At 36.1% G+C, this 24,232-nt stretch overlaps 1 protein-coding gene across 8 annotated transcripts in view; it reads left to right on the top strand.

Annotated features, from left to right (window-relative positions):
* The window catches only part of ANKS1B (ankyrin repeat and sterile alpha motif domain containing 1B), a 450,635-nt gene that overhangs the window by 165,103 nt on the left and 261,300 nt on the right, over positions 1 to 24,232 (top strand). For all 8 annotated transcript variants that reach the window (XM_076335327.1, XM_076335287.1, XM_076335320.1 and 5 more), the window contains one exon: positions 13,041 to 13,221. In XM_076335327.1, the coding sequence (XP_076191442.1) occupies positions 13,041 to 13,221 (181 nt within the window). The remainder of the gene's footprint in view (positions 1 to 13,040; positions 13,222 to 24,232) is intronic.

Here is a 24,232-nt window from a genome sequence, read left to right as displayed (position 1 = left end):
TTTCTCTCTAGGAGCCATTGGTTTCCTATGGCTGACACTGTCAGTGCACAGTAATTCTAACAATTGGCTGGTACAGCGCATCTCTCTGTGACACTACAGCAGTTTGGGTTCCGCATCCTGGTTTAAATCTGGGTTGCAGGGGATCTAAAATAACAGCTTCTTCTCCTTTTCTCTTTTTATAGTTGCTTGTTTTGCTTGTTCCTGTAGTCTCTCTGTCCCTCCCACCCTACATCGGTATAGTACTGAAATGCCTCCTTCCCTCTAAGCTGTTTTTTATAGTAGGCGGCAAGCAAACAGAAAGGTATTGGAATATTGTTGGAACAAGCTTATTGAAAATAGCATTTAAAAAGCTGTTTCCATCATGATATTGCCAACAGATGGACCCGGAACACTGAATGGTGATGTTCTCCTGCTCGTTAACCCTGAATGGATTCAGCAGATTCTGGGGAGCTATTTTCAAATTTAAATCATGCCATTTACTGACTCCCAGTATTCTCATCATTCTGCAGAACAAAAGCTAGCTGCGTGGTATATATGGGCAGAACTTTACCATGTTTGCTAAAATGTGTCTCATGTGGCCCTACATGTGGCACACTTCCTATGCAGAAAACAACAGCAGAAAGGCACATGTAGGCTAGTGCTTAATGTATGTTGTAAATCTATGCACTAATACATGAGAAGTTGGATGCACTATAGCATTCAGATCGCATTATGCTTCTTCTTTCTCCATGTGTTTTATGCACATTGCTTCAGTATTCTTCCTTTTCTTTTTGTTGCTTACCTAATCACCTCCCCCCAAGATCTCAATCCAAGAATTTAGACAAAGAAGTTGTAGATGTTTGCAATGTGATGTTTGCAAACCATTAGTGTTAATTCTGCCTGCATATTTAATTCCTTTATTCCATGCCTCCTGCATTCAATTACATGGCAAGCTCTTTGAAGGTTAACACAATAGAATTCTATTCTTGACTGACCTCTTGCTACTCATGTAAAACTAATGAATAGTGTTACACAATACGTGCAACATAATTAATTTTCTGTTGTCTGCCAGGGCCTCTTTGTACTTTTCTAGCAAAATAAACAGATTTTAAGCAGATCTAAAACAGGGATCATATAAATTTCCAAAACAGCTGTCACTCCTTTCCCCTTTTCATATGGCTTGTGCATCCAGCATTGAAGGTGCCACTGAAAGGCAGAACGGGAAACTCTTCAGCAGCTAGTTTTGCACTAGGCAGGCTTTGGTAGCTTGGATGAAACTGCCAGGGAAGTCTGGCCTTTCAACTCATATTGTTATTTTCATTTATAGCCTTACTTGTCTTTCCTGGAGGGTTGTGTGTATAACAGTTTACCTGCAGTGAGGAGAAACGCTGTGTTAACTACTCTGTGATCTGTGTAAGCAGCAGGAGAGGGGACCAAAGATTCTTTCCTCCCACCAGTCTAGTGAGGGCAGGCAGTGGCAGAGAGTGGAAAAAGAGAAACCTGGTGAGCTGGGTTTGGAGGCAGAGGTGGGGGTCATTCTGCCTCCTGTTTTCTTTGGCCAGGTACCTAAGACTGTGTGCCGGCTTACATGATGGCAGTGCATATACATGCTTCAACTCATGACAGATTCTGAAGATGTTTGTATGAATATGAGGTTTAGCACAGCACAGTGGCCTCTCCCCTCTCCTGTACCAGACGCTCACGTACCAAACCCAGCTTGGGGGGGGAATCTGTCAGCTACACCTGCTGCGTGGGGTCCCTGAAGAGGGAGGAGGCTGTGATGCTGCACTGCCAGCCCATGGGGTGAAAGTACCACAGCTGGGAAGCGTGAGACAGGAACAATCTCATACACAGAGTGTGAATCCTGACAGGTCTGGGTCATGGTCAGTTAAGAGATTCCTCAGAGGGCACGCAAAATTTGTCCTTTTCCTTCTAGATGTCTCTTAAACTGGCCCTAATTCTCCCCTTCTTATATTAAAAACGTGCCCTCACAAACCCTGACTGAGAATTTCTCTTTTCCTCCCACCTTTCACTCACATTTCTGAAAATTTATCCTTTCTTCAGTTTTTTATGATGAATTTTGAGGCGAGAAACCTGCAGTTTGTTGCGACCTTACCACTCGTCCCTTAAGAGATCCCATTGCTTTCTAAAATCTGTCTAAAAACTCTCTTTGGATATGTCTCAACTCTTCAATTCAGTGTGCTGTTACTAAAGTTGAAGCCTATTTTAACTGAAATGGTGTATCTCCCTGGCACAGTGCAGCACTCTGGAGAGATACTAACTCAGATATCAGAAGCAGTGTTAAGTTCAGTGCCACAGTCCTGAAGATAGCTCACTTAGTAATTCAGGGATGTGTGCTATGTTATTTGTGCCCCTTAGCTATGGCCTGTACCTGTGATCTAGCATTTTGCAAAAACAAATCTTGTTTTCAAATTTTCCGAGGGTCAGACTCTGAAAAAGAGGATTTGTTGAAAAGTTACATATATACAGATAAGAAACAAACAGAATTTAGTTCAGAGTTTGAATCACTTGATCATTTTTTTTCCAGATTGTCCAGACAAATCTTAGTAAGTTTTTAACTCATGAATTGCTGATGAATGAAAGCTTTGAGAAAGTAATACGGTTTCAAGTTAGAGACATATGCCTCTGTGAAGTATACTAACAGCACGTGGGAGAAAAAATGAGATGTGGTAGAAGACCAAGTAGGTTAATGTGTTAACTAAAGTCCTCTGAAATTTTAGGCTCTCTTCCAAGTTTTAACTTAGTACATATAGTAAAATATATCCTACCTTATCAGAACTGGAATTTTAGAAGGTGACAGTGAAATTGAGCTTGTTCTACAACAATTCCTATAGCTCTTGGTCTGGATAAAGCCTGAACAAAATTGGGCTGCATGTGACGCTTCATGTATTTTTTATATTAGCCACTCAATTTAATAAGACTCTCCTTACTTTAACATATTTCTTTGTTCAGCTCCATTTGAACAAATAAACTATATACATAGAGAGAGAAAGAGCATGTTTTATCCTAAGAGACTGTTTCTTTTGACAGTGCTATTCACTTGTGGGTCATTGGCCAATTCTTATAAAATTGAATTCTGGCTTCTCACCTTTTAAATTCTTTATTAAATGTAATCCAGCATTTGCATATTCTCTTCTTGTCTTTCTAATGTAGGTTTCAAATGGCTAACTGTAGATAAAGCTTTTGATGTCTAAATGTAGATTATTTAAAAGTGACTTAGATTTTATCTATCATAAATTAGTATTTTCCCCATTTTATGTGAATAAGTAAACTCCCTAAGAGTTATTTCAGTGATATAAACAGGGCTTCTGGTAGAAAGACAAAGGAACAGAGAATTTCAGTGTTTCTGACATAATGGAATTTCATCATCTTGTTCTTGCTAGTTTTATTGCTAAGATCTGCAATAATCTATTAATTTATTTTTTTTTTCTTGTGGGTTTGGATGTGCTGTCTTTACATTAGTCATCATTTTTTCTATTTATCTTTTTTAACCTCTTTAAACAAAGTTACAGTTCCACCTAGGGTTCATTGTTCCTCTGGCTAAGACATCTAGCAATATAATAGAAGAAAGTAGTTTAAATGTTAGAGGACAAAAGAAATTGTCTCATTTTTCTGCAAGCAGTAATAGAATCCTGCAGGACATCTGTAGCCTCTGATAGACCTATCCCACTTGTTTGGGCTACCAGATGTGCTTTGCCTAATGTACAACTATTCTGTCCATGCACAGCGAGCCTGGCATGCCTATGTAGGTGTAGTTCATCTAGGCATAGGGAAAGACAGGGACCATGACGTTCCACCCCGTATAGCAGCCTGGTCATGAATGGACAGACCAACCATAGGAGATATGTGCTCCAGAGCCTCTCTAGTTGACCTAAAAAGTGACAGTAATTTACATTCAAGGAAATTATATTTCATCCTTTTCGCGGTTAGGTGCAGAAATTACTTTGAACAAAACAAACAAACAAACAAAAAATAATCTTAGAGGCAGCTCTGGAAAATCACAGTTCCAGAAAATAAATTTGCAGAACTAACTGTTCCATAGACAAGATTTTGAAGTGGATTAGTGTCACTATTTCCCCATGGTGAAATAACCCTGGTTTCTCCCCAATGCCAACTCCCTACTGCAGTACCCTTAGTTCTTCCCAAATGAAGTGCATCCCTTGTCACACTTAGCTTGAGCTGGCACATGCCTGTCTCTGCAAGCTTAGGGAACACCAGTGAAATCCCCACTGCAGGCTGTTGCACCAGTGCACAAATGCATGACAACTCTCTGATGCATCTATTGAACTTGTTTTGCAACACAAAAATACCTGCTTTGTTACATTTTATCATAAAAAGGAGGGTTGGAGAACACAGTTATGCAGGAAGTTCTCACCACTCACGTTCTGAATGAGATCACAGGACAGCTGGGGTGTAAGGACCTTCTTTCTCCTATGAACTGCTTTCTGTGCTCAGCCCAAGTTACGACATGCTCAGCCAGGCAGGGAATAACCAGGAAAATCACCATGGAGAAATACTGTGCAGGCACACTATGCTTCCTGTTTGTGTGCACACTTCTTTTTCTGGTATGTTTTGATGCTGGACTTTGTGCAACCATGTGCAGTGTCCATGCTTAGCACAAGAGGCAAATAAGACTTAAAAAGATTTTACTGAGAGTTATGATTTTGTGGGGGATCAGACCTGTTATCTCCAAGGTAAAAGCCACCCCTGTGTATATGATTTTACGAAGTTCTGAAAGGTGCTGAGCATTCCCAAAACCCACTAAAATAAAGATGTATTCTATAGTCCACAGATGGGCAGATTTAGCCCTTATCATTAGTGTGCCTGGTCTGGAGATTTCTCCTGTGTTATGTAGTGTTTCCAAGGTTGCATATATCCATTAGGGCTGCAAACACTTTAAGGTAGTTGACAGCAATCAGTGACCTTGATTCTGGGTACGGAGATACATTTCAGAAAATTCTCTCTATATATTTAATTGTAAACCTTTAAAGTGTCTATGCAAATCTGCTGCACACAGTTTGATATCTTCTCATTCTAATGATGTTGAAATGAAAAAACAAAGAAACAAACAGATAAATAAAGCTCCTAAATAGCCCTTAAAAAAAGGAAAACAAAGTAAAAGATTACTGTCAATGCCATTAATATGTGGTTAGCAATTCATTTATGCGTGACTGAAAATAGGACAGACATTATGAAATTCTGGTATTCTGAAATACTGAGTACAAGTTACAAAAGAAGGTTGTGGTTGGAATTGTCTCACAGGATGGGTTTTTTTCCCCCTGTATTACTGCAGAATTAGTGGATAGAAGATATGTAACAGCTCCAAAGGAGGATATTTTAAAAAAATTTCCTTAGAGCATAATGGATACTCTGTGACTACTTAATAACAACATTAACAAAAATATTATTAAAGAGATGCATTGTAAAAGATGTCCTTTGACAAGTAACTATAAAACATAATTCTATTTAGATTATTTTAATTAGAGCTGAGATAATATGAAAACATAAACACATTTACCCAATACACAGTACTAATGAAAATAGCAAACAGTGTGTGTGAGTGCATTTAATTGCAGTTCAACAGGATACTAAAGCACAAGTATAAATTAAAGCAGAAGAACACTCTTTATTGTCAGGAATGTTATGTTTTTAGAATATCACTTCTACATGCATATGTTTTCTTCGTTGAAGTTGGTTGCTTACCTGGAGAGATTCTCTAGGTTGTGTTTCCTGATTCAATATAAACATAAATCATACAGAAGAATGGAACATTTTTCATATCTGAACTTGTAACAGGCCAAATTGGTGAAATACTAAGCATAAAGATGGTTCAGATACTGAAAGGTAGGTATGTACCTCTACACTAGTAAAATAAGCTTCTGAGCTCTGGAAGGTTGTCATCTATACTACTGAATCATTAACACAGTCCTGGGTATAGTTTTGGTCCTGTACAATTCTTTCTCTCCAAAAATATCCACTGTCAGGCCTGATTGGGAATTTGAATGCACCAAGGGCCATTCCTGGTAGAAAATTCTGCTTTGAAGACCCTGCTCTGAAGGCTAATGAAGTTTCATAGCAGGAGTGTGAACCAATTTATGCCAATTGCCCTGCCCCAGTACGTATAATGCTTGGAAACAGTAACACACTCAGAATCTGGAAGATTAAAGCGTTACCTATTGTGCTTTGATGGGTATCTCACCAGATTTATAGCATTTTTCTTTGTTTCTGTGTAGTACTGGGTAGTTTTGAGCACCTTAGTTATTGAGTAATCCTTTATCATCATCCGAAAATGCACCACATTTTTACACATGCATGCTATCTGTAGCATGCAACTTCAAAAACAGCCATCACCTTGACCCTTCAAAATTTTTAATGCACAAATGTAATGATATAAGCAATTTTCATAATCTCTAGGTCAAACTGGGATGTTGCTAACAGCTGGAAGCTGAGCTTTTTTTGAAGAAAATGGTCTTACATCCATTTTCCAACTGTTTCAGTGAAAATAACACTTTTTTTTTAATCTTTGAAAGTTAGAAACTTTTTATAGCTGAGGAATAAGACTTCCTCTTATTTATCAAATTTCTCTCTCGCAACTTGGAGCTCGTTTCAAGCAGTGTTTTCCCAGGATAGGAATAATGGTGTGTATTCCAAATCTGGTCACGTCTGTCAACGGGGGAAACCACAGTTTTTAGCGTTCAGGACTGCTATACCTCACAACCCACAGCTGCAATATGGTTGCAATTAAGATGAAAGTAGAAGCCAAGGAAAATGGAAACTGGGAGAAGATCCCTTCTTCCCCTTATTTATTCCCAGTCTGATTTGTCATCTGATATAAGACCAGAGGTGGAAGATGAAAGGGGGCAGCAACGCCTTGACCTTTAGTTATGTACTCCAGTGGAGAACTCCTAAAGGAGGAGCTAGTATAACATGCACAGGGGAGAACAGAAAGCACTGTGGATATTTGGTACCTAGAGTCACATTGCATGACTTCCTAACCACAGGCTAGAGGAAAGAGCTATGTGTCTGTGCCATCCTTGAGTGTGTCACTAACGGTGAAGTGATCGAAGTATGCTGATGGGCCATGACATTACTGTAAAGACGTATGCACTTGCTGCTCACGCAGGATGCAAGAGGTGTCATTCTCTAAATTAAAAGTCAGTCAAACGGAAATTTCTAGGACTTTGGCACTATGATGCCATTAAAAATGAATTTAGTTTTAAAGTGCATTATGCTTCTAGTAATGAAAATGATTTACAGTTAAAAAACAGTGAAACCATTTATCTCTTCTTTTTCTTTTTTTCTGTTTTTCTGTTTTTCTTTTTTTCTTTTTTTTTTTTTTTTAATTCCCATGATATTGTAAGCTCCCTGTTGTGGCTGCTTGGGATATATTTGTTGCCAGCCACTGTGTAATTTCTGCCTTCTGCTCTTAAACTAAATTAAGATCTTGAGAATTAAAAACAAGAATGTCAAGATGGGTGCTGAAACTGCCTACATTTTATGTTTAATTGCAGTCATAATTTAAGATAAGGTTCTATGAAATGAAAAAAGAGAAAATTATATTACCTTATTAAAAAGACAGTGTGTCTTCAGCTTGTTTAACATGGTATTTTGAGGCTAGACAGAATAATTGATTCAGGAGTCTAGTAATAGTTCAGTGCAGTCTTTCACTTCTAGGTGACATAGAGGAATCAAACCCAGATCCACTGTAATCTCCAGGTTTTGCAATTTCAAGGCTACTTGATCACCTTAGTTCAGATCCTATAAATCAAATAACTCTTGGCAGCAGCATTGACTGATGAGAACGTATCAGGCCTGCTGATTTCTGCAAATAAAAACTGAGGTACTGGGGACAGGAGTAAGTGAAGCTGCCTGTCCTCTCACAGGTTGTATTTTACCAAGAAAATGATGAATGTTTGGGGATTTTACGTAAGTGTACATGAGCAAAAGAGACCAAGATAGAAACAGAGATGGGATGTGGGGATGTTGAGGCAAAGGACAGAAACTAAGCAACCGTAAAAGTGATGTGAAAGTTGTATTTGAAAGGGAGGACAGAGGTTAAATTTGGATGCATTGAAGGACAATGAGAGGGATGTAGTGACTGATAAAGTCAGTGGGAGATAGGACCGTTAGGGAGTTCGTCTGAGAGACCTTGATGACAAAACCACAGAGAAAGCAGAGAAGCAAGTTTTGGAAGACCAAGTAGGACTGGAATCAGCTAGGATACTGTGAAGGGTGTTTTAGAGTAAAGTAAGTAGTTTTGGAGGGAATATAACAATAGATAGGAGAAAACTGAGAAAAAGAAAGGGGTCAAAGGGAAAATGAGTGTGTAGAAAGAGAATGGGATCTTAAGAAAGAAGGAAGCTGGAGAAAGGAAAATTTCTGAAATAGGAGTGAGTTGATCAGAGAATGAGAAAAATGGAATCATCTGGGCAGGTACCAAAATGAGGGATTTATGCAGCCACATGGCTACACTCACATTGTGTTATGTATGTGAGATGAGCCTGGGGGAAGGGGCTACAGCCTCTTACTTTCTTTGGTAAGTCTGTATTTTATGTGCTAGCTAGAATTTCAGAATGTGGGTTCAGTTCTCTGTTCTATCATACATTTTCTGCATGGTATAATACAACCGAAACCAGTTTTTACATTACGTAGGGCAGCTGGAATTTGGCAGGATTTGCCAAATGCAGAATTTCCTCAGGCTCATTGGTTCTCAGTGATTTAATGAGCCACACATCTGTCTCTTGGGAGAGCTCTATACCCTAGTTCAGCATCTGTAAAATGGGGCTAATAACTCTGCCATAGTGCAGAGGAGTGTTGTGAGAATTAATTCTTTAAAGACTGTGATGGTGCTACGTACAGAAATCCCAAAGATAAAAGAAGGCACAGCCACAAGCTTGTATTGCAGAGTACTTCAAGGCTGGAGAAATATTCTGATGTTAAATTGAGAAAGGAATTTTGCCCTACTCCATCTGCTAAATGTTGTGAGAAATACTTGAATGATCCCTTGCATGCTCATACTGTTACATGCAAGTCATGGTAGCATTACAGAATTTGCGTGCGACTTCCATTCATGGGAACATTAAGTCCTTACTTGTCTTTTTAATAGAAGGGCAATTCAGTATGTGTATTTTGATGCCTTTCCTGGTTTGCAGTGTTCAAAGTGGTATCTTTCATTGATATATGTTCACCACTGACTTAACATGAAAATATACTTCTTATTAGACCTGATTTGAAAGTTATTTAAATCTTGTTATTGCAATACCTTTAAAGATTTTTATTGATATGTTTTTGCTTTTGCATTGATGATAAGGTTTCTTCATTAGCCTGATTTGGTATGCTGTTTTAGGATAGTCTAGGGTTTTCTAGGTCGGTATTATGACAATTGAAATAATAGTCATGAAGAAACATTTTAAAGTAAACAAAATCAGTCATTAAAGAGATTTACACATAACAAGTAAATTAAATACATGAACGTAATGAATGAAGAAAATCTACTTAAGGACAAATCTGCATGTGGTTATGTAGCACACACACTGGGGTGAAGTTAAGCTATAAGTATGCTACAGTTTCACAAGGGTTACCTAAGTGTGTGCAGACCTTCTGAGTAGTGTGAGGCAGACATGTAACATAATGACTGACAAAACTGGCTTTGGTACAAAGAATGAAGGAAGCATCATCTCTTTGGGACAGAGTTTTGTGTTTGTACAATCTTCATAGATATAAAAACTTGACCCCTGACTACATTTCCTGGATATTATGGTATTGCATATAGTAAATAGTCTTAGAATTATTCAGGACCTATCTTGAGAGATCTCAAGGAATAGCTTTGAAAGATGCAATCCAGGAAACCAGGGTACAAGACTCCAGTAAGTGACTTGTTAATTGCTGGCTATACATTCTGCCAGTAAGGCTGGAATTTGGATCCAGATTCTAACAAATGAAGTAAGGTATCCAGAGTGTCTACATGTGAGCTAGAAGTGAGATCTCCAGTGATGGTGGATACCTGTGTTAAGGCAAGTGAACCAAGGTGACTGGGTGAGGTGAATTGTTCTCTGGACTCTATTGATTGTATTGACTAGATCTCAGTTGACTGTAATGGGAGCTTAGATACCTAGTGTAGATGTAAATAGCTATGCTGTAAATTTAGTTTTCTAAATCTGGAACTGAATTTAATCCTAACTGTAGAAAAAAAACAATTCTTTCTACAATTTTTATGCAAACTGTACTTTAAAGAGACACAGACAGAGGGAGGCAGTAAACACAAACTGGTTTCCTGCATCTCTCTTAGCATATATTAATGAACAATTAGCATACTTTAACAACGTAACATTTTACAGGACCCAGAAGGCTGCGTGAGGTTCTGTACAGAGCCCTTAGATTGGAAAGACATACTAAACTGAGATATGTTTGTCTGAATTAATAATAATAATGTCAAAGCCCAAAATAATATAGGAGGTATTTCGTATCACCCAGGTCAGCAGATGGTTGCATGTTAGCACAAACAAACAGAAAACATGTTTCTAGCTTCCGTAATCATCTTTGAAAATCACTCTAGACTTATTTTATATCATTAACCCATGTCTCCAGAGCAAATCATAGCTATTTATTGATGGACACATTTTCAGAATCATTTGCAAACTAAACTGATCTTTAAAAATGCTTCAGAACAGTTTGGGTTTTTTTTGGTTTGTTTCCCCCCCTCTCTCTGCCCCCCACCAAGACCTTGCAGGTGTTTTTGTGAAACTTTTTAAAGATGTTACAGTAGCTTGTAACACTACACTAAGGAGTAGTGAAACAGCTGATCATCCATAAGTTAGTAAAAAGCTGTATGATGCATCAGATACTGCTATTCTGACTCCAAGAAGGGGGCACACAGTTGAAGCGGTGGCTGGAGACCTGGCTGGCCAAAGGCCAGAGCATTTTTTGAAGCTGCTTAGGAAGACTGAGCTGGACCATCCCAGCTGCCTTTTTACGTAGGAACTGTCTCAGTTTTGGAATAATCAGAGATCCTGCACATCGTGTTACTTGAAGTGTCACCTTTTCAAGTCAGAAGCTGAATTCCTGCAAAACCACAAAGACAGCATTGCTTGGGAAAGGGCCAGGAACATGTTTCTAAATGACCGGAGATCTTTTTCAGTTTTAGAAATAATTAGGTCATTGATGAGTTTGTTGTCTAGCAAAAGTGTGTGGTTTAGGTTTAATTAGTACACATGAATATTTTTGGTCTGATCAGAGAGTTATTTTGGCTCAGGTCCCAAACAATGACTTTTAACCAGACTGTTTGATGTTGGAGTCTGTCCCTGTTCATTGAACTCTCCCATGAAATCACTAGCCCTAGGAGTCAGCCTTTCAAAGCAGAAGCTGTTTATAATTATTAAAGAAAGTAAATCCCCTCAATAGACTGTAGATGAGTTCCAGATGAATGCCCAAATTTACCCTTTGCAATTTTTCTCAGTTTTAAGAGGACACAGTTAATTCAGATGGTGCCCAACTCAACTTTAACAATCAATCAACATTATGCAAGCCTAAGTCTATTTAAGTTTTTGTCTGACATTCCGATAGAAAGAGTGAATTTTTAGTGGAAACAGTCTAGTTCTGTATTTGTAACACAAACATTGCAGGGCTCATAACCTAAAAATGAAATAGACCACAAACAAAATTGAAAACTACTCCACTGGGATAGATTGTACTTTAACAGGTAGTTCTAAATAAGGGATGGTGAATAGCTTCAAGGTCCAAGGAAGATCTTATTGCTCCCAGGACAATAATTTGGTCTTGACACTAATAAGTAGCAAATTCTTGACCTTTACAAATATTCTGACCTGTTAAGCCTGACATGCTAAAACAAGACGAGTTGAAGCACCCTTTACTCTCTTTTTCTATTTACTTTTCCCAGCTTTAGTTATCTAAGACAGCAGTTCCTGAGATGTTTTTCACTGTCGTGAAATAAATATACAGACAGCTATACACCTGGATGCAGGGCCTCCTCTATTTTGGAGATGTTTCAGGTCATTGGTCTTGAAGCAGCAAGGAGCATCGTGGGGATAGGATATTTTGGGTATGGAGCCAGATGAGTGCTGCAACAGACTACTTAGCGTGACATTGCAAACCGTCAGTGGTCTGTGGCTTATAGTCCATGACATCAAGCACTAAGGTTATGTCTATATTAATAAGTAGTGCAGTGCAATGGGAACAGATCTATGTAGTGAAAAAGTTGTTGCTGGCCTGATGATCACACTATATAGATTTCATTGGTTTTAATTTGGGCTAGCTTTAGTGTGGTCCTATGGTCAAAAGACCATAAGGAGTTGGAGCACATTTTGTACAATCCTGTGATGTACCTCATAGTGTAGATCCACCCAAAAGGAATGAGTTTCTCATGCTCTGAAGCCGCTCTGCAATCCAAAGCACAGCCATTAAGTGGGGTCAATGAAGAGGTTCACTTCAAAAGTAAATATTTGATACAAACTAGTATCAAGTCTTTCACTATTCCATGAAAACTCATGAAGAAAGTTTGATTTTCATGTATGTTTTTTAAGCTGATATTTTTCCCCTAAGCTTTTAGACATTTCAGTCTTTGAATATATAAGGCAGCCCTTCATAAATTGAATAAACAGCAGAGGGTTGCTTTCGAGTGATGAGTGCTGGGTATTATTTTGTAAATGTCATTATACAGGCATCAGCGGTCTAATTGTTTTGCAAGATGTACCCAGCAATGCAGCTGGTGAAGAGCTCCCTTTCTTATCAAAAGATGATTGCAATTATTATATGCAAGGCTGTAAAAACCTATTTTATTTTGAATTAAATTGATTAGAATGAAGACATGTATTTTTTCTAATAAAGATTAATCCAAATTTTGGAAGGAAATTATCTCTACACACCACAGCTTGTCATATGAAATGATTTTTACTAGTATAACCTTTGAGCCCAATAAAAATAGTAAAAAGAGAGAAACCCTAGGTAAATTTATTAAATGTCAAGTAATGAAAACTATACAAAAAGTCTGTATTTTTCACTCCAAACTTCTATTTTTCTTGTAGCCCAAGCAGCGCACATCAATAGTATCTTCTCTGGAATTTCACCGAATGAATCACAGCCACAATTATTTTGAAGTCAACTCATCCGTTGGCTGTACAAGTTTTATTTCTACTCCTGCAATCAGTCCAGCTAATTATTCCTTTGGATCTCTGGAATACAGTGTTGAAGAGAGAGAACTTCCAGGTATAGAAAAAAAAGCTTACTTTGCCTGTCAACAAAGCTTTATAAAACTATAGGTCTGTGGGTTTAAGCTGGAATTGCTGTTGTCTTTGGTAGTGAAATACATTTATCATAAATACACAAAATTATTCCTAATTTTTTTTTTTGCTGCTCAACAAAGGGTTCTCATATTTCATGACCAATATTATTAAAGTATACTTTCTCCTGAATGTTATATTTTGAATAAACCAAACTTTGTTTTACAGAAATGCCTCATATTTAGATACTGTAGGTTTTGAAATTACGATGATTCAGGTACACATCTACTTTCATCATTGTGTGGTCAGCATACTCCAATATGAATTTTAAGTTGGAAAAATGTAATTAGAAATCATTATGTAACTATCAGTAAAGATGAAGAAGGGAAGATTTCTAAGTAACCTGACATTGTTTCTGCAGTAGTAATAGGATTCATTAAAGCAAAACTTTAATATATTTGTTCTGATGATAAGAATTGAATAGAGTGATAGTGTGATTGTAGCTGTGAAGGTTTTATCTGTATATAGAGCTTTAAACAGGATCAAAATATTTTCTTCTTCACAGATCAAAACTTCAGGAGCAAGAAAGTGTCAGTCAACCATGCATTTAGCTACTTCTGTCCCTTCAAATTTCATATGCGAGTTGCTTTATTTAGGCTAAACTTGTAGCAGAAAAGTATAGTGTTTGGGAAAGCTGATGTATTGAAACAAATGTCTTTGATAGCTAGTTTATATGATCTGCAGATGGAGTTATTTCTTTTAAAGGGATACTGTATTTAAGATATAAATAGAAGTAGATTTTACTATAAAATAAAAAATAATACACGTGTTGAAATTCAGTACAAACTTATCAATTGGCTTCTGTAGCATTGGTCTTCAAATGAGATGAATCCTCTACATTTTTGGTTGGTGGGGTTTGAAAATTCTGAAAACTTGCTTTTAAATGATAAAAAAAATAATTAATTTCATAGTTAGATCAAAGGAAAATTATATTGTTAAAGAACTGTCATGAAATAAGTTAAGAGTGAGAAATCCTGTTATAATGAAGAAAGTTAAAATGATCAGAAATTATTCATATTGTTTTTCTTGGACTGGCTGTGTCATTATCTTTGAAACTAGAAGAATGTGCTTATATTCATGGATATAGCAAATCTTTTCAAGCCTAACTGGAAATAATTAATTTGAATGGTATCATTTATTCCTAGGTCTGGGGTCATTTGATTCTTTAGGTTTTGAGGTGTTTGTTGTTGTTGTTTTTTCTACTGTAAATTCTCTTCAGTGATCACAGTATTATTCTGTGTTTAAAAGCAAAAATAAGAGAACAGAAAGAACATTCATTGGAGTTAGATAATAAACTTCTCCATATTTCTGCTGTTGCACAGTTCTGGTTAAGTTCTTCGTAATATATGGATTTGCTTTACTTTTCTCTTCTTTGGTTAAATTTACAATGGACTGCGCTCAGTAACTTTTAATCACTGCATTTCATTTGGTCTGAAATTGGAACTATAGTCTCATGCTTATTAGAACTGTACATTTCTAATTTGTGGATGATTTGATTTATGGATTGAGTGGAAGCTGAATTTCCTCTTGTCTCTGCCTAGAAAGCTAAGAAAAAATAACAAAGGCAAAATGACTGGTTCTGAAGTTCAGGGCATCTTCTACAAGTTTTTCAAGAGTATGGTTTACCATAAGTAAATCATTAATTTACCATCAGTAAATTAAATAATTATAATAAAAGTGCAATTCCCACCCCCTTCTCAGATGGTTTCTATCCTAGAATTATTTAAGTAATATATAGGATCACAGATTAGACACAATCTTAGTCTGAATGAAAAAAAAATCATTTTATTTTGCTCATTAATGTCCTTTCGTCTCCTTAATGATAGATGATGCACTGTAATTCTTCAAGAGACAAGGAGTACTAATGTGTAAAGAGAATGGCAAAATCCAGAAAGAACAGATCAAAATTGTCTCTCTTGGAAAAGTCTCTGAGGCTTGTCTCCTACCTAGATTGTTAAAAGCTGAACCTTGAATAATAATGGTCAGCAAGGAGTAGCAGAAGCAGTGTTCTGCTACAGCTTTTTTTCTGCTTTAGCTAGCTGTTTTTTCACTGAGAGGTTCCTTGTTCCTTTTCCAGATCTACAGTGACAACAATTACAAGTCATCATATGTCTTGATTATAATCCTCTGAATTGCCAACTTGTTCTGAAAATTCATGGAAGATCTGCACCTTAAAAGAATGTGTAGTTCAATAATAATTGAGGATTTGTGCGCATTTGAGTGTTTCCTTCTATATTATATTCTTGGGCATTTATGTGTCTCATGTTTGTTTTTGAAAAGAATCATCAGCAAAAAGCAATGAATTATTTTATCATGCTTACTGAGGTCAAGGGTCTTCTGGCTGAACAGAAAGATACAATATACAGAAGGAACCCATTTGCATAGTAACTGCAGCTAGTAGTTTTCTGTTGCCTTCTTTGAAACAATCAAAATGCTTTTTACAGGATTTCTAAATCAGGGACTGCCATCTAAATAAGGCATTAGTATTTCCCTACTCAATTTTGGTGCTTTTTATGTTTTCTTCAGGAAACTTGCAATGATTCATTATCATTCAGATGAGAGTGGGAGATTAATACAACAAAATAATTATTCTAATTCTAAAATCTTCATCATTTTACCTCTACCTCAATAGTCTGCTACCAAAGAAGAATCAATCTCTTGTAACTTTTGGTGGATTAGAGAAAATTCCTTTTTATATTTGGGGATCGCAGTTTTACTCTTGGTGTTTGCTAATTCCCTACATCCCCTGATTTGAAACAGGGATCCCGATTTTCAAGAAGTGTATTTCTATCAAGTAGAAAACCACTGAACTCTACCACAACACTATATTATCCGACTGACAGCATATGACAACATTTTCTGATTAATTAGCTGGAGAACAGTCCACATATAGTGGTAAGTATGTGCTTTAGCTTTGGGATCAGATGGCCTTATAGTGTGAACAAAACCGTGTATGTTGCCTGCATGGATGGCAGAAGATACCTTAATATCAGGTTGCCTGCAACTAAAATGTAAAGATAAAGATTCTGTTATTTGTTTTGAACTTTAACTGGTGGAAGAACCTGCAAGAAGTTGATGGAAACTCTTCTCTCACTCCAGTATACATAAGGCAGACTGTGAATGCAGCTTTGGCGTGGCCTATTTTCACAGTTTTATTTGCAGCAAGAACATTGATTTCATAGAAGCATTCTTGAGTTCAGAGTGAATGATCATGCTTTTATAGCATTATATTTCACCTCAAGTTGGAGGTCAGTGGATCCAAATAATGTCAGCTACTACCATTAAACTTTCTATACTAAAAGAGTCCACTCCATTGCACAAGGAAGTTATTACTGTATGTAACTGTGTCATGGCAAGATGCTAGTCATTTTCTTGATCATCTGAATACGTTTGGTAGGTGTTTTGTATGATACCACAAATGAAAAATTAAAGACCTGATAATCAGGTGATGGTTTCTTTGTGAGATGTTCCTCATATAACTTTGACCATGAACAAAGACCACTAAATGTGCAAGATCATTCACTCCAGGAGAGGGGAGTTTGGGATTTCAGGGAGATGCCTCTCTAATATCATAGCTCTATGCCTTGTTATATACATCCATGAAGTTCTTTTGAAACTGTAAATCTTAAAGATTGAAGGCAGCAAAATTGTGGCCATCTTGGTAATGTCAGCTTGGCACAATCAACACTTGCATCTGAAATTGTCACTCTGGATTATTTTATTTTTCATTTCTGCTTGATCAGTCAGAATAATGGATCTTTCTCTAACCCATATTAACTTCCTTATGTCTTCTTGTACTGAGTATAATTGGGCTGTGAAATTAAAAAGATGGTTCTGCAGATATTTTTGTTCTGTGTCAGATCAGAAAATAGATCTGAATGCATGTATGCAGGAAAAATGTCAGCAGTTGTCTGTAGGTAATCTCATTGCAATCTTTATTTTCAGTCCATGAAAATCTTTAAATTTTCAATAAATTCTGCATACCACTCATTGTAAAAGAGCATACAGTTTTTCTCTCATCTTGTTGTGGTACCTAAAGGTATTTACTGAGTTTATCTCTTAGTTACAAAGTCTGTCCACTGTAGGACCTTAATGTAGCTCTTACTCTTTTTACGTGTCTTGTTTTCTGACTTTGAGTAACATTATTTCATTCATCTGAGAAGGCTACATTGATCCTTAGAACAACCCGGAATGTACAATTCAAGAGTTCAATCTGTAATATGTAGACTATAATTTTTTCTCTTCTACAATGAAAAAGTAATGTTTGAGTCACACCTTAGGTTTCTTCTAGAAGTGTCTTCAGATCTTTCTTTAAAGTAAATATCTGATCAAATTTTTTTGTCTCACAAGTCCAATTTTTCTGAAGCAAAAGCAGCCCTACACTTAAAGATAAGCTTGCAGTTTTATCTTTCTCTTTTGAGAGAACCAAGATATTCAGGATATTACTGTGGCTGTTAGAAAGTATTAGAAACTTGGTTCAGAGGTCTGGTCTAAAATTCCTGGCTATGCTGCATTCCTAGATACAGTCAAAATTTATTCTGCTGCAGGAATGTTCCTTTATGTGACATTAGCAAAGCTGCTATTTGAAGTACATCACATATTTGTCAACATTACTTTCTTATTCAAATATCTCATTTATTAAAATCTGATATGAAAATATCAAACTGTGATGTCTATGTAGACTCTTCAAGCCTTGTTTCTTCAATTATAAAAAGTTTTGGAATTACTGGAAGTGAAATACAAAATGAAAGGAATGCAAAGAAAAAAGAAAATACCTTTTATTGCTAGAGGGTATTTTTAGGTGTGCTATATATAAGTTCATGGTACACTGTCTTTGTTAACAATACCTTACTAATTACCAAAAAACCACGTGGTTTTCTAGTGACAGAGAAAGGGGAAAATATTGGCATGTAATGAAATAAGCATAATCAACAAATGCTGGTAAATAAAGCATTCCCATCTCCTGTATATGGACACCTGCACCTCCAGTGACTGAACATCTGAAAAAAATGGTATTATGAGCCTGTACCGACCTATTGTTGATTGAGAATTCTTTTCCAGATGAAATGCCTGAGAAGGTCAAATTCAAGCCCTCTTTCCTCTGGTTTTTAATTTTCTTCATCATCTTCTTGATTACAATACGACAAAATCTGCTAGGGCATTCTTCAAACCAGGTTAATTTAAGCCTTTTCATCTGTGAAGATTATCTGTTTTTTCCCTTCAATTTATAGCCAAGTTCAACTAAGTTTAAGTAGTAAGATGTAGTAGAGTTATTCCAGGAACTGCTACTGGGGATCATACTCGGTACTGTCTCAAACGATTTCTTTTTTGTTCTAATTAAGTTGTCCAGCAGATGTAGCATGTTAAGGTCTCCTTATGTTGCCCTTCTTTTTGCTGCTTCTGATTCCAGCCTTTGCACAGTTATCCAAGGCAAAGATACAGTCTGTCCCACAGGAACAGGGAAATGTAGGGTTAATTAATATTATAAACTTCTATTTGTTAACTATTATTGTCTTTACACCTTCTAGTTTCAAAACAACATACTTCATGAAGCTCATTGTAATTATATCACACTGTTACAAATACGTCAACATGCAGTATAGAATGTCCAAAAATCTGATAGCAGAAAGATCAAGTGAGGCGATGCCTGGAAAGCTGTAGATGAAACTGACTCCTGTCGTTCCATTCAAAAACAATATATCTTTTTGCAAGAAACTGATCTGTACTAGTGTTTGCATGAAATGTTAGATACAATAAGCCCCTAAATCCCATGCTACCTGAACTTAAAAATAATCTTCTTGGAAATAGTTATATTTTTCCAACTTAAACTTCATGACAGTGTAACCTAGGTCTTCAGTAATGCCTATACAGTGTTATCTTTCAGTCTTTTCTCAGGCTTAAATGAATTATGTGGGCTAAACCCACTTAGTAGCTGTTAGTGTGAACCTGCTCTCCAAACACAGTCTCACATGTCACTAACTATGTGGACATTCTGATTGCTACGTCAATAGTAAACTAATACGAAAATAAAACAGTTTGAAGCAGGCATATTGAAGGAATAAAACTGCAGATGAGTCTCTAAGCCCTGTTGTCAGATATAGCATTGGATGTATTAAAACAAGAAATGACATGAACAGCTAATGTCTTTTCAAATTAAATTCTGAACCATCTGACCACATGTGGATATGCATGTGTTGACCAATGTGTGTGCCTATCTTTTCTTCAGATGGCTATTCTTCAGAGGATTTGCTCTTTTCCCCCACATTATTTCCTTACTATGAATAAAGCCAATTAGCAATTGTTGACAATACAGGGGAAAAAAAAATCCCATGTAATATGTAAAATACATTTACTAATTTTGAAAGCCTAAATTCTTAGGCCTCAATCTGGCAAGCAGTAAGATAGGAAATAGAGCAATGCTGTGATGATGCTGGAGATGAGAATTTCTTAGAGACTGTGCTAAAATTGGGGAAGATTTCCCTCAGGATCCTTAGGAACACTACGCATTACACTACAACCAACTTCAGGTATTAGCTATTTCTTCAACTTTTTTTGTCTCTAAAGTAAACATAAAGTAATGTATGCATGTTTGTGTACATGTCTATTTGCGCTATTAAAATCTATTACACTTCATTTAGTTGCACGTCATCTTCTTTGTGAGATGACAGAACAGACATGTAACAGTGGTTCATCACATCATAAAATGTTTTCCTGAAGTAACGTCAGATATTACAACAGTAAGCCTATAAAGAATTTTTAAAGAGTTTCTTTAGAGGAACAGGTTATGAGTGCAATTGTTAAAAGCAATATAATTTACATTTTTAATTATCTGTATCTGATGTGCATTTTTCCAGTTATAATAATTATCCTGACATGTAATGTCAAAAGAAAAAATATTTTCTGTAATGTTTCATTTACAATTCTTAGCCATTTCTAGAAGCACATTAACTATAGGCAATACTCATATTTATCTGATGGTCATCTTAGTCAACTCTTTGCTTTGCTGTTTTGGTTTTTTTTTTTAACTAAGCTGGAAGCAAAATAACTCCTTAACTTCTAGTGGGACCATTTGCAGAGACAGATCATTTTAGTCTTTAGGCTGTCAGCATGCCTTGTATTGTTCCCTTATCTTTCCTTTGGACATTTTGTAAATAAGATTGACCAAGCTCTCGAGGGACGCTCATGAAAACTTCTTCAGTCAGAAGAATTGCCATTGCAAGATGAGGGCTATGAGAAAAGAGCACTAGGATGTTTCAGTCTTCAGTTCCTCACAGTATTGTTTGTGGTAGAGTTTTCTTTCACTCTGTGAATACATTTAAACTGATTGTAGCATTATTTAGAATATTCTATCTTACATTTCAATCTATTTTTCTTTTCTTCTTATCATGTCCTCTTATTCATATTTAATCGCTTTTCTGCTTCTTCTCCTTGCCGGAATGTTTGTATCTTTTAGAAAGCTTTCTGCTCACCAGCTATATTTCTGAGCCCTATGTGATATGACTAGAACTGAAGGAAATGGCAAAAATGTGCCTGTTTTTTTAAAAGAACTTGTAGTCCTCCAAGCATACCTAGTGACCTCCAGTTTAAAAAAAAAAACAACTCTCTGTATTACACACCAACCAGTGACAAAGAATTTTATCTGTTTTGTTTTCTCCTAAAACCATTCTGAAATAAAAGACAATTTTTATTTATCTTTCTTACTCTCTGTGCATGTAACTCAACTGCATCTTTTTCTATTTGCTGTTTTAATGCTACTATCATTTGCTGTGATAAATCTCTCTTTTTATGTTGTTCCACGCTGTATAAAAAAATGGTCTATATGGGTGGGAAAACAAGCCTTCTGTACCTTTGATGAATATCCAACAACTAGAGTAGAGACAGTCTTACTTATTACCTAATTAATTAGGTATTTTATAACCAGCTCTAGTTGAACAATGTAAAAGAGACACATATCAGAGTACATTGCAGGTGGTAGTACTCTTGCAGAAAATGAAAGTTTGATGCCATTTAGTGAAGGGAAAAAATTGAACCCAGGTCTCCCTCATTCTGGAATAGCTGCTATCATTTTGTCTAAAATGGAGATGACACCATGAGTTCCAGAATTTTGATTCTAGCCTCAAAAACCTTTTTTTCAGTAGGAATTAATCAATAAATCTGAGACACTTTCATGAATGGTTTCAGAATGACTGAATAGATGTTACTATAAACCAAGATTAAATATTTACATCTGTTTTTTCCTATGTTGTTGAATAACTTCTATACAGCAGCTAGTTTGATAGTTTGCAATTAGGTAAGAATTCGAAAAGATACTGGCAAGTTTGAAAAAAATCAAAAATATTCCTTGCTCTCAGGAGTATTCACTTTGGTAGAAATAAATAATTGCACAAATCCAGGATATAATGAATAATATAAATTGAAACTGTCAAGAGGTTTCTTTGACAATCTATAGAAATGCTATATGTTATACCTAATTTTGGACTTGGTCATACAAGTTCTGTATATGAGTGTACATTTTGTATTTCTAGTGGTAATGTAGCTCTAATTATAAAGTTGTATAAATTGAAAGGATTTTTTTCCCATTTCTAATTTTTACATAGTGAGAGACTCATTGTCTTCTTAGAGTTATGCAGAGGATTCACTGAGAGTTTGGACTTACTCAGATGAAGAAGATAGGGGCAGATGGCCACGTCTGGGGAAGATACAGAGCTGTACTCTGAAAATATGTCAGAACTGTCAGAGACTCAAATGAATAAATTCTCATAAGTTTAACAAAAACAGAAGGACCTAAAATAAAAAGCATTAGAAAGGTTGGCCTGAGTAAGAGTAAAATTTTTTCTGCCCTGTGTCATATTTGACAATGACCAAATATGAATGCCTTTAGGAAATGCATAATTGCAAAAAAAAAATGCATAGTGACACCTCTTCAGAATGTCGTTACAGCCTTCAACTATTTGCAGCCCAAGGTCCTCCTGGATGTTTCCTATGTACTACATAACCTTAGTAGATTTATGTTCTATGTATTTATCCATTCTCCATTGAACCCATGTATAAATTTTGTACCCACAAGATATTATTGCAAGGAGTTCCACACAACTAAATATCTAATCCCCATGAGGGAGTTGCACCTTTTGTTTCCAATCATTTAAAAATTAAGAAAGCTGAAAAGTGAGTCTATTGTTTATGTTCTAGAGCTTTCATTTGTGTGACTTGCACCTAGCAGATTGTGACACCAGCTGATGCCAATTTTCTGCATTTCAGCAACACTGTTCATAGAATTAAGATTCTTAATTCCTGAGACATAGAATCATTTTCTTTTGGATTGTGGCTTTTTTTTTTTCTAGTTATGGATATTTTTCTTATTTTGGGAGAAGCCCTTTGTTAAATCATTTGAAAGACAAGTCTTATTCCCACTTCTGTTGATGTTTTGTAGAGCTCATTAGTGACAATTTACTGTTTGTACATTTACAAGAATGAAAGTATTGAAGACTTACTCTGTAGTGGCATTATTTAAGTCATGCTGAAGTACTCTTTTAAGAACAACTCTGGGTTGATCTTGTACAGCTCACAAGGAATATTACTGATCTCCTAAGGATTTTTTTTTTTTTAGAAAAATGTTTAAGAATTGCTGTCTCCAGACATACCTCATAGGAATGGCAGGATTCTCTATAATCCTTCTTCCCCAGAATCCATATTGGCAACAGTAGAGGCAACACACATCTCATGTCATAAAAAAAAATCAAACATAGACTTCTACATAGTCTTACTACAATTGTTTGCAAGATGCTTACCTGTCAAGGATAAAGAATCTCCATGCAAAACCTCAAGCTATGTGTGAAAACCCAAACACATACAAAAAATAATTTCATCATGGCATTTTTAGTACCACTTTAATTAAAATCTAGTTTAGTTTAAATTCAACTTAGTTGAATTCTCTGGGGCCCAGTATGCTTGTTTTTTTAAATTTAAATTTAAGTTTTTCTTCAAATATAATGCTCCCTTAGCAGCTTTTCATTTATCAAGCTATCAAGGTATCTCATATATATATATATATATTTATATATATATATATTTGTGCTTGAGAGCTGTCTTGTTACTGTTACACTTAGCTTACATGAGCTATAATCAGGAGAAAGGTAGATGTAGGTTTATTAAGTTTTAATGTTCACTGGATTCCATAGAATACTATAACCCAATACTGTAATTCAATAATAATTCAATATTTCAATAGAAGTAATTCAATAACAAATGATCAAAAGTTAATTTACTTTTTTGTTACTAGTTTTGGTGTTTCCCATAGCAGGACAGTGGGGTTGTTGGGGATTTTTGTTTCTGATAAATGGGTTTAAATTATGAAAAATCTACATTTACCTATGCACCAGGCCACTAGGAGGCAGTTTAATATTGTTATTACTAAGGCAAAAGTAAAAACCAGGTATCCTTCAAATGAATCCTGGGTATCATACACTTGCTGAATCTTAAAATATTGTCTTAGAATGTTTAGTGGCACCTTAAAAATGGTGGAAGAACAAATCATGTGTATTTTCTACAAAAAAAGTCAACAAAGGTATAGCACTCACACTGAAGCCCATCTTCCCATTTAATTTCAGCCAGAAGGAATACAGTTCATGCACTCTGAGATTGCTCCAGGGTGTAAACCAAAACACAATAAATGCGAACTGTCAGGAGATTTCCCAGCCAAACTAAAACACTAGTGTAGATGCATCTGTAAGCCTTCAGTATAAATCAGCTCCTATTAACCACGAAAGAATCAGAAGAATGAAAACAAGGAGAAAGGAGAGATTCTGAATATTTCAGCTATAGAAAAAGCTCTAATTGTCCCTTTTACCGTGTCAAATATCAGAAAGCCTGACTGTGAGATACAGGTTTTGTAAAACCAAGCTTATTGTTTTGCTTTTCTTTGCTGAGATAAATTCCAG

Source organism: Aptenodytes patagonicus, chromosome 1, assembly GCF_965638725.1.
Source record: "Aptenodytes patagonicus chromosome 1, bAptPat1.pri.cur, whole genome shotgun sequence".
NCBI classification, from domain to species: domain Eukaryota; kingdom Metazoa; phylum Chordata; class Aves; order Sphenisciformes; family Spheniscidae; genus Aptenodytes; species Aptenodytes patagonicus.
The sequence above is the reverse complement of the archived record's forward strand: the minus strand, read 5'-3'. Positions and strand labels throughout refer to the sequence as shown.